The 11,228-nt window shown below is 32.4% G+C and overlaps 1 protein-coding gene across 1 annotated transcript; it reads right to left on the bottom strand.

The window, feature by feature from the left end:
- Positions 1 to 1,360: 1,360 nt before the first annotated feature.
- Positions 1,361 to 3,926, bottom strand: LOC125852934 (putative late blight resistance protein homolog R1A-4). The gene is made up of 2 exons (XM_049532621.1): positions 1,655 to 3,926; positions 1,361 to 1,508 (listed from the first exon to the last, which is right to left on the bottom strand). The coding sequence occupies exons 1-2, from the start codon at positions 3,900 to 3,902 to the stop codon at positions 1,378 to 1,380; spliced, it is 2,379 nt and encodes a 792-aa protein (XP_049388578.1). The 5' UTR covers positions 3,903 to 3,926; the 3' UTR covers positions 1,361 to 1,377.
- Between the last annotated feature and the right edge of the window lie 7,302 nt (positions 3,927 to 11,228).

Here is an 11,228-nt window from a genome sequence, read left to right as displayed (position 1 = left end):
CCAAAAAAAAAAATTAAGTTTGTTTTTAAAAAATATTTTCAATTTCAAAAATTATTTTCTACTCTAGTAAAAATAAAAGATATTTCTCAAAAATATTTTTCATTCATAAATCAAACACTAAAAATCTTTTCCGGAAAATATTTCTATTCACCAACCAAACATGAGAAAAAGGAAAACATTTTCCTTCATACCAAACACACCCTTCTACTTCTTCTTTAATGTTCAGAGCTGAATCCTCAAGTTGACTTCGTGCATCTCCTCAATTTAATCAACATCTGCAATATTTTTCATCCCAGAAGCAATAGCGGAACCTTGACTTTTACTAAGAGTTTCAAAATATGAAAAAGTAAACACATGAAGAAGTCAAAGTATTACACATTTACTATATATAACAGTGTAAGTTTTCGTCAAAGATGGTTCAGACGAACCCCTTGGCTCTAAATGGCTCCTCCCCCGCCCAGAAGCAACCATCATCATCCTCGAACTCGAAGAATGCCCGATTAAGTCTCTCAATGGATCTCACCTGGAGAATTCTCAGGGGTACTTCTTGATACACTGGATGAAAACAGAACATTACCAGTAAATTAAAATAAGAGAGTGAGTCCACAATGCTACGAACTAGCCAAGTAGCTCACCCTGACATCTCCAAGCAAACTCTAAACTCAGTCATGACAGCCACTATCACGGGTATACATTACTGTACAAAAAATGCAATAAGTGTAGTATGAGTACAAAATATAACGTGTATTCAACAAGTATCATTGATAGTAATGAGGGTTGGTCTTTCAAATGCTTGTGTTCCATCCTGATTAGCATATGTGATCTCAACAGACATAGAATAACAACATAGAAGTATATCTAACTGAACATTGTTATAAAAAAAATGCACAGAACCAACCTACAGAGAAGATATGCACAGATTCAACCCAACAACTAAATAAAATGCGCGAATAAGAGTTATGATGCGATATAAGTAAAGCTGATTCTTTACCACAATTGTGTCAACCAATCCCAGGTAAAACAACCCTACGCGATCACCACTCCTCCTCCCATGATCACAAAGCACAAAAACCTGATGCACTAGTAAAAAAAAAACGGGTACAACTGAAATAGGATATTAGCACCCAAAAGGCCAAATCTCACTGAACCTCTCGAGTTGCAGTGCAAACATATGTACAAGTTCAAACTCATCCTATGAACCTACTCAAATCTTGAATTCGAGCCCGTCTCATCACAACATTGACTTCGGTTCTAACATTCCAAAATTCATCTGAGCCTCTTGGAACCCATGCCCCCCCATACCCACAAGTCATAAAACACCAAATGAACATACTGCAAGTCTCAAATAGGGAAAGGGATTCTAAAACTCAAAACAAACTAATAGGTCATTACAAACATGGGAACATAAGTCATTTGCAACCTCAAGTCAAAAGGCGTCAGTGAGCTACGGTTGTTTTCTTGATCCCAAACACTGAAGCATTCTGCTGCAAAATCTGCATCTGCATATCCTATAAAGAAAGAAAGAAAAATAGAGAGAAAAATCAAAATGTTACCTGAATGAATTATTTTTTACCTAAATAAAGTTTCTCTCAAGTCCAAATAGTTTTCTGGAATACTATCCATGGTTAAACTGGCACTTAATGATATAACTTACTGTCTGGTTGATACTGAATATGAACTTGGAGACTATCACATCCTGCGATCTCTTCCACTTCATTTTTAATGTTGAAAGCTGACTTCTCAAGTGAGTAGTTGCAGCCAATCAACTTAATCAACTTCAATGTCGGGATATCCACAAAGCTAGAAGGGATCTGATCACACTGAATTGTGCATTTGTTTATAATTAATTTCTCCAGCACAGGGAAGGATGACTCTGAGGAGCGCCATTCTGTCACGAGAATATTCTGTAAAAGAAAGTATTTGAGTGCTAGGAACTCATAATCACTGACATCCCAACATATGCTATATCCAGCCTGCCTGAATCTACTTTCCGGCTTAAAGTATATATTACGTAGTTTGAGACTTTCAAGGTTTCGCAGACTTGCAAGTTGTGAAAAAGCTTCTTCTGTTAGGCAAAGTCTATCAAGGGACAAATCCTTTAGATTTGAAGGGAAGACAACACAGCGGGCCTGTCCAATGGATTTGTAGCCTGAAATCGGGCGTGAAAAACACAGTTCGAGAGATTGAAGTGGGAGTTCTTCAAGATTAGGCATATCAACTTCATAACCTGGTTCAATAAAGTGGAGCTTGAGTTGTTCAATATTTGGAAATCTCCACCAGAACTCCGGAGTCTTATCAGCCAAGTATATACGACACTTCCCAAAAGTCTTCAAGTCTGGTAACAAAGTTGATGAAGATTCTTCGAACAGTGCTCGATCATTGTCTTCCCATTTGAAGGAAAAATCCTGTATATTCCAAATAGAAGGGGATGTCTCGAAACGCCTTGAAAAATCACTATTCCCCACCACCTGCAAAGTTTGTAGATAGCGTAGGTGTGATACCCACTGGAAATCAAATTCTTGGGTACAAATTGCAAGATATCTCAAGTGAGTTACTGCTTGCACTGCTGTAGTCCAAGAACGTCTTTCCAAATAGACATCTGACAAATGCAACACCCGAATAAATCTTAAGTTATCGAGTAAAGGAAAAGTCTTTTCCCAAACACGGGACTTTGGATGAGCAATAAACTTAAGAGACCTATCATGACATTGAGCAAAAGACTCTCCTTCCTTCAAGCCTGCCAACATTGGAATCCTATCCAATGATTTTGTATACTGCAACAATTGGTGAACAAGATCATCATGGATAAACCTAATATATTGGGGTTCCTTTGAAGGCCGGTACTGCATAAACTTTTCTTTTGTAAGTTTCCTCATGCAAAACTCATGCACTACATCATGAACAGTGCAGTATTCTATCTCACCGTTATCTTCTCTCCTTCGAGAAACAATAACTAAGCTTCTGTTCACTAGATCATTCAAGCAAATTTTAGATGCTTCTTCAACATTCTCTGTGTCCACACTGTGTATAAAATTTTCCGCTATCCACAAGTTTAGCAAATTGAATACTGGAAATTGATGGTCTTCTGGAAACAATCCCATGTAAAGCAGGCAAGATTTTAAATGGTCCTCCAAATGGTCATAACTTGATTCTATTATCTTCATGCTTTGCTCTTCTAATACATGGGAACTTAAATCTTCTGCGAACCCAAGCCACAAAGAGGCTTCCCTTTGCTTTGCAATAATTCCAGCAATCAAAACAATCACAAGAGGTAATCCCTTGCAGTTTTCAGCAACTTGTAATCCTATTTTAAGTAGCTCTGGGGGACAAATCTCTCCTTGAAATACTTTCTTCTGAATTAAGTCCCAGCTCTCATCCACAGTGAGAAATCGAAGAAAATATGGATCACTGTGGTGCTTAAGCTGCCTAGCCACTTCCTCATCTCGAGTTGTTAGCACTACTCTGCTTCCATTTTCATCATCGGGGAAAGATAACTGCAACTCTTCCCAAGCCTCAACTTCCCATATATCATCTAAAACAATGAGGTATCTCTTGTGCATTAGACTCTTGCGCAGCTTGTCTGGCATGTCTTCATTTCGTATACCATCCACACTGCCTACAACTTGTTTAAGAATCTCTAAGAACACCTTCCTCAAATTATATTCTTTTGAAATAGAGCACCATGCTCGAACGTCAAAGTGTTTATCAATACAATGATGAGTGAAAACCATTGTAGCCAAAGTTGTTTTGCCTAGTCCTGGCATTCCAACAATCGAGACAATGTCTAGTTCCTTCGTTCCACCCGTCAATTGTTGAATTATGTTTTCAGCATCATCCTTAAAACCAACCACTTCCTCATCAATTGAGGTGGAAGTTCTTTCACCCTTCAGAACGTTTTCCATGTCAGTTATCTTGATCTCTTTACTGCTGGTAGAAGTAGAAATAACTATATTAGAACTGATTGCTTGCCCTAGAATAAATAGATTGGCAAATAAGTCAAAGTTAACTAATCTACTAGGCCTATCAAATAATCAGGTCCATTTATGTAACGATAGGGGTTATATGTGAGCTACTTTTGTAACGAGGGATATATCATCTCTAAATCGCAAAGTTGAGGGGGGATATGAGACCCTTTTCCCTTCTTTTTTTTTGGGTATAAGCTATATATAGACACACATTATAGCGTAGTGCATTCATCTTCTTCTTTTCTTAACATGAATGTAGCAGAACTCTTTTATGCTACATCTTGGAAGAACAAATAGCTCAGCTGACCATAATTTTGAAGATCTTAACCTAATACTCCCTCGGTTCACTTTTACTTGTCCATTATTCCAAAAATAGATTTTAATTTTTATTTGTCAATTCTAACATATAAAATAAAGACGATTTTTTCCCATGTTTTAACATGGAGTATTAATTACTTATTTCCCTAATCATTTTCCAATACTTAATATTGTAAAAATACTCATATCAATTATTGTTTCTTAAGCATCTGCAAAGTCCAAACAAGTAAAAGTAAACGGAATAAGTAATTTCTTTTCCCAAAATTTCAGAACTTTATAACTTCTGATAGAATTTCAAAAACCAAAAAAGACACGCTCTGCATAAAATTTATAAACAATTGCCCAAAGATTTGTAAATTCAAACTTACATGCTCAAATGAGTAGAAAACCAGAGGTACGTAGTACTGCAATGCTAATTCCTGGATGCTTCTTTCACTTCTTTACTCCGATTAAATTTGGATTTGTACTCGTAACAAAGACGATTTCATATCTGAAGCTCAAAGTTGTTGAAGAAGAAGAATAGTGTTTGTTGTTCTACGATACCAATGTGTATGGAATTTGGAAAATACTTTTTCACTTTCAACAAAGGCTGACGCTATATATTCTTTCCCTCTTTTGAAATGAAATAAAAGTTCCACTAGTAATATTATAAGTTTTTATGGTATACACTAGATCTTTAATTAAATCCATGTGAGGGATCTTTTTTTTTTTTTTTATGTCCAGATCAACTTGCATGCACCTTAACTAATTCCACGAAATACTTTATACTTGTCACCTCTCACCAACAACTCAACTAATTTCATAGGGTATTTGTTACCTCCCACCATCAATAGATACCAAATAAATTTGTACACCAAGATTAGGACAAATAGGAAGAAATCGCCTAGTGATTTTGTCTATGTAATAATTTGAACCTCGTTTTGGAATTCACACAATGTCCAAAAGAGTCCCAAAAAGGAGTATCAAAAGGTTAACATCTGCTAATCATCATATCATATATATATATAAAGAATCTTAGGCCCACCTACGTGGCGATACCACAAACCAGGATTCCCTTTTAATTTATTTATTTCCAAAATTAGCCTTCTTTTTTATGAAAAGTTGTGACTTTAATGAAAAGTTGCGACTTTTATTGAAGAGTTGTGACTTTTATGAAAAATTTGTGACTTTTATGAAGAGTTGCGACTTTAATGAAGAGTTGCAACTTTTATGAAAGGTTGTGACCTTTCCGAAGTGTTGCAACCTTTTCAAATAGTTGTAACATTTCTGATAAGGCACAATAACATTTGTCCACACTACCCTTTGTTGTCAATAAATAGAAGTATTTCCTCTCATTTTAACACAACGAAAATTTTGAACCTCCTAATTAAATATTTGTATACTTTGATCATGTTGAGTGGCTCACTGACACTATTGCTTATGTTACAGATCCTGATATGTATTTTTACAATCATTAATTAATAATTTATGCTAATGTTATTTAGGCTAAATAATAAAATGAAATAATTTTCATTTTTGTCTACATTATTAATGTTTGTTACTACGTAATCTTGTATGTAAGATAATATAATGTTTAGTTTTAATGTCTGATAGGTTTTAAGTATTATTTTATAAATTCTGTGAAATTAAATTCCCGTGCGAAGCGCGAGTAATTTTACTAGTATATATATAAAAGAGAACCTTAGGCCCGCTTATGTGGCGCCACCAGAATCCAGGATTCCCTTTTAATTTATTTATTTCCAAAACTAGTCTTCCCCTGTTATGAAAATTTGTGACTTTTATGAAAAAATGCGACTTTTATGAAAAATTGCGACTTTTTTGAAGAGTTGTGACTTTTATGAAGAGTTGCGACTTTTATGAAAAGTTGTGACTTTTATGAAAGGTTGTGACCTTTCCGACAGAGTTGTGACCTTTCTGATAAGGCACAATAAATATTTGTTCATACTACCCTTTGTTGTTTAAAAATAGAGAGATTTCCTCTCATTTTAAAACAACGAAAATTCTGAACTAATTCTTCTTCTTTTGCACAATTAAATATTCGTGTACTTTGCTCATGTTGAGTAACTCACTTCACCATTGTTTTTTGTATAAATACATTGGTGAATAGAATCGTCCTATCCTGAGATGATCTATTTCTTTAAACCTCGGGTACTAGAGGGGGATAATTTTCTTAAGGGTACACTATGCATTTAGTGGGCTCAATTTTTTCTTTTATGTTTCATTCCATTGTTACAGATCTTGATATATATTTTTTTTACAGTCATTAATTTATGCTTATTTTATTAATTGTTGTTTTTTAGTATATCTTTTAAACTTTGTTGTTTATGTTTCTTCAAAGTTATTATTATAAGTATTTGTTAGTACATATTAAATAACACGCGTTAATTAAGTATCATGCAAGTTTTCTCTACTAATGTAACATCCGACAATTTAAAATGAATATGAAGAAGCTTGAAATTTGGAAATAGTCATTTTTTTGGAAAAATTTAAAATCTGGAAATTTGGCTAAGTTCAAAAATCTGGAAATTTGGCTAAGTGTGGAAATCAGTGAGTTTTTGGCCAACTTTGAGCAGTCATAAATCCTAGCTCAGGATGAGTTAGGAGTAGTTCCAGTTATGGTTTCGAAGCTTGTGGAACNTATTATAAGTTTTTATGGTATACACTAGATCTTTAATTAAATCCATGTGAGGGATTTTTTTATTTTTTATTTTTATGCCCAGATCAACTTGCATGCACCTTAACTAATTCCACGAAATACTTCATATTTGTCACCTCCCACCAACAACTCTACTAATTTCATAGGGTATTTGTTACCTCCCACCATCAATAGATACCAGATAAATTTGTACACCAATATTAGGACAAATAGGAAGAAATCGCCTAGTAATTTTGTCTATGTAATAATTTGAACCTCGTTTTGGAATTCACAAAATGTCCAAAGGAGTCCCAAAAAGGAGTATCAAAAGGTTAACATCTGCTAATCATCATATCATATTATATATATATATATATATATAATAGAGAACCTTAGGCTTGTCTACGTGTCGACACCACAAACCAGAATTCTCTTTTAATTTATTTATTTACAAAATTAGTCTTCTCTTTTATGAAAAGTTGCGACTTTAATGAAGAGTTGTGACTTTTATGAAAAATTGTGATTTTTATGAAGAGTTGCGACTTTAATGAAAAGTTGCGACTTTTATGAAAAGTTGTGACTATTATGAAAGGTTGTGACATTTCCGAAGTGTTGTAACTTTTCCAAATAATTGTAACATTTTTGATAAGGCACAATAAACATTTGTCCACATTACCCTTTGTTGTCAATAAATAGAGGGATTTCCTTTCATTTTAACACAACGAAAATTCTGAACCTCTTCTTCTTCTTCTTCTTCCCAATTAAATATTTGTATACTTTGATGTTGAGTGGCTCACTGACACTATTGTTTATGTTACAGATCCTAGTATATATTTTGACAATCATTAATTTATAATTTATGCTTATGTTATTAAGCTAAATGATAAGATGTAATAATTTTCATTTTTCTTTACATTATTAATGTCTGTTACTATGTAATCTTGTATGTAAGATAATATAGTGTTTTAGTTTTAATGTCTGATATGTTTTAAGTATTATTTTATAAATTCCGTGATATTAAATTCTCACACGAAACGCGGGTAATTTTACTAGTATATATATAAAAGAGAACCTTAGGCCTGCCTACGTGGCGTCACCAAAATCCAGGATTCCCTTTTAATTTATTTATTTCCAAAATTAGTCTTTCCTTTTTATGAAAATTTGTGACTTTTATGAAAAGTTGCGACTTTTATGAAAAATTGTGACTTTTATGAAGAGTTGTGACTTTTTTGAAGAATTGTGACTTTTTTGAAGAGTTGTGACTTTTATGAATAGTTGCGACTTTTATGAAAAGTTGTGACCTTTCCGAAAGAGTTGTGACCTTTCTGATAAGACACAATAAATATTTGTTCACACTATTCTTTGTTGCTTATAAATATAGAGATTTTCTCTCATTTTAAAACAACAAAATTTTTGTACTACTTCTTCTTTTGCTCCTGTTCAGTGACTCACTTTACCATTGTTTTTTGTATCAATACAATGATGAATGGAATCGTCATATCCTGAGAGGATCTATTCCTTTAAATCTCGGATACTGAAGGGGAATAATTTTCCTAAGGGTACACAATGCATTTAGTGGGCTCAATTTTTTCCTTTCTGTTTCATTCTATTGTTACATATCTTGATTTTTTTTTTCACAGTCATTAATTTATGTTTATTTTATTAATTATTGTTTTTGAGTATATCTTTTAAAATTTGTTGTTTATGTTTCTTCAAAGTTATTATTATAAGTATTTGTTAGTACAGATTAAATAACACACGTTAATTGAGTATTCATGCAAGTTTTCTCTACTAAAACTGTTGAAAGTAGAGTAAAAGAATTCCTTAAAGATCTGTACTACCATATCTTGAAGTCAAAATTCAAATTTGATATGTCATTGTAAACACATAAAGATCTTAAAAATTTTATCGCACCTTGATGTGCAAAGTGAACCAGGAAAAGAAGACAAAAATTAATAAACTTTTGACATAAGTTCAAGGATGTGCCAGATGACCTATAGAGGAAAATGACTAGACTGCAACATCTTTTAATCCCAAAGAAATAGATAACTACACAATAAATTAATTGTTCATATTTAATATGAAGTATGGACAGATTTCTCATGTTTACTGCAAGTTGTAAATATTTTTCTTGAAGTAATAGACGTGTTTTCGACACTGTGTGGAATGGAAGTGTAGTTTCAAATTGAACTTCATCACTCTGGTGTGTTAATTTTTAAAAAACAACCAGACAAACTGAATAGTTTTGTGTAATATTTTTTCCTTTCAAGTATATATAATGAGTTGAATTGTTGTCCAATATGATACATTTTCCATTTAATTTTCATTTTAATAATTACTTACGATACATTTAAATGGGAACTTCAAAATGATATATGTAAAACACAAAGATAGTGCTGAACTTTCTACACGCTAGAATTAGAATATTTGTTTATTTTTTTCAATCTTTTACAATTTATTTATCTCTACACCAACAATTATTTATTTATTAGAATATTTAGTACTACCAGTTTATGCATTTGATTCCTCAAAAATGTCGAATAGTAACACTTCCTGGAAGCAAAATAAAAAATTATAAAATCAAATTAAAGATGATTGATTGAAAGATAAATGATAAAATGTTATAATTATCACTTCCTTTGTAGTGTTTTACTTTAAATGACTAATATGTTATAAGTATTATTTTATAAATTTCATAACATTATATATATAAAAGAATGTTTTAGTGGCAACATTCGTCGCTGCAAATGCCTGTAATAGTCGCCACTAAAAGAATGTTTTAGTGGCAACATTAGTCGCTGCTAATGCCTATAATAGTCACCACCAAAAGTATGTTTTAGTGGATACATTAGTTGCTGCAAATGGCTATAATAGTCGCCACCAAAAATATGTTTTAGTGGCAATATTAGTCGCTGCGAATACTTATAATAGTCGCCTCTAAAAGTATGGTTTAGTGGCAACATCAGTCGCTGCTAATGCCTATAATAGTCGCCACCAAAAGTATGTTTTAGTGGCAATATTAGTCGCTGCAAATGCCTATAATAGTCGCTACTAAAAGCAACATTCGTCGCTGCTAATACATTAGTAGTTGCTACTAGAAGAATACTTTAGTGGCAACATTAGTCGCTGCTAATGGCTATAATAGTCGCCACTAAAAGTATGTTTTAGTGGCACCATCAGTCGCTGCTAATGCTTATAATAGTCGCCACCAAAAGTATGTTTTAGTGGCAACATTTGTCGCTGCTAATGCCAATAATAGTCTCCACTAATAGTTTGTTTTAGTGACAAGATTAATCTCCGCTAATACCTATAATAGTCGCTACTAAAAGATTGTTTTAGTGGCAACATTAGACACTGCCAATGCCTATAATGCCACCACTAAAAGAATGTTTTAGTGGCAAAATCAGTCGCTGCTAATATCGATAATAGTCTCCACCAATAGTTTGTTTTAGTGACGAGAGCTCACTTGGACAAAACTTTCGTCCTTTTAAAGTTTTTCTTTTTTTCCTTCTCATTCAACTCTTCTAAATATTTTTTGTGTGAGTTATTACTATTTTCGGCAAGCTTAATTTGAAGAATATGAAACAAAACATTCTCTGAATAAAAATAATATCTTAAGCTACAAAAGATATGTCTATTAACATAGTTTGTTGTCCTTTATGTCCTAAGTTATTGCTGAACATTTGAATTATCTAGGTTAGACTCATTTTTAATTTTTTTAATGTTCGAGAATATTTCTTTTAACATGAGTCTAGAATTCAACATTTTGATCTACTTGTACTTTCATAATGCAACTAGAAGGATTTTCAAAGCAGCATTTTAATAAAGAATGAATTTCTAAAAGAGTCAACAATATTATTTTGCTGTTGTTTCAAATTAATTTTTCTCCTTTTTATAAATTTTGTTAGAGTAGCAAAGTAACAATAACGAAAAGTAGTGAATGTTTGACCTCAGCCAAATAGATTGTCTCTAAAAAAATTTATTTATGTTGTTGTGGTATACATTTTTAACGGTCTTAACGTATTTATAACTAATATTGATTATCGAAAACTTTTACATAAATTTTTTTTTTTTCACAAGGAGTTATTCTAACCATAAAATTATCTGATTCTATATTTTTCATGTACAAAAAAATAGAAAAAATTATGTTTAATTGCTATATAAAAACATCACTCAATTTTAACAACACAATTATATCATCAAACATATATTATGATAAATTATGTAAAAGATAAAAATGATTAGATCTCAAGATATTTTTAATCATTCAATATATATTTACAATTCTTTAAATATGTGATAATGTTAAA

This window comes from Solanum stenotomum, unplaced genomic scaffold (genome assembly GCF_019186545.1).
Source record: "Solanum stenotomum isolate F172 unplaced genomic scaffold, ASM1918654v1 scaffold6733, whole genome shotgun sequence".
NCBI lineage: Eukaryota > Viridiplantae > Streptophyta > Magnoliopsida > Solanales > Solanaceae > Solanum > Solanum stenotomum.
This window is presented reverse-complemented; position numbering and strand designations above follow the sequence as displayed.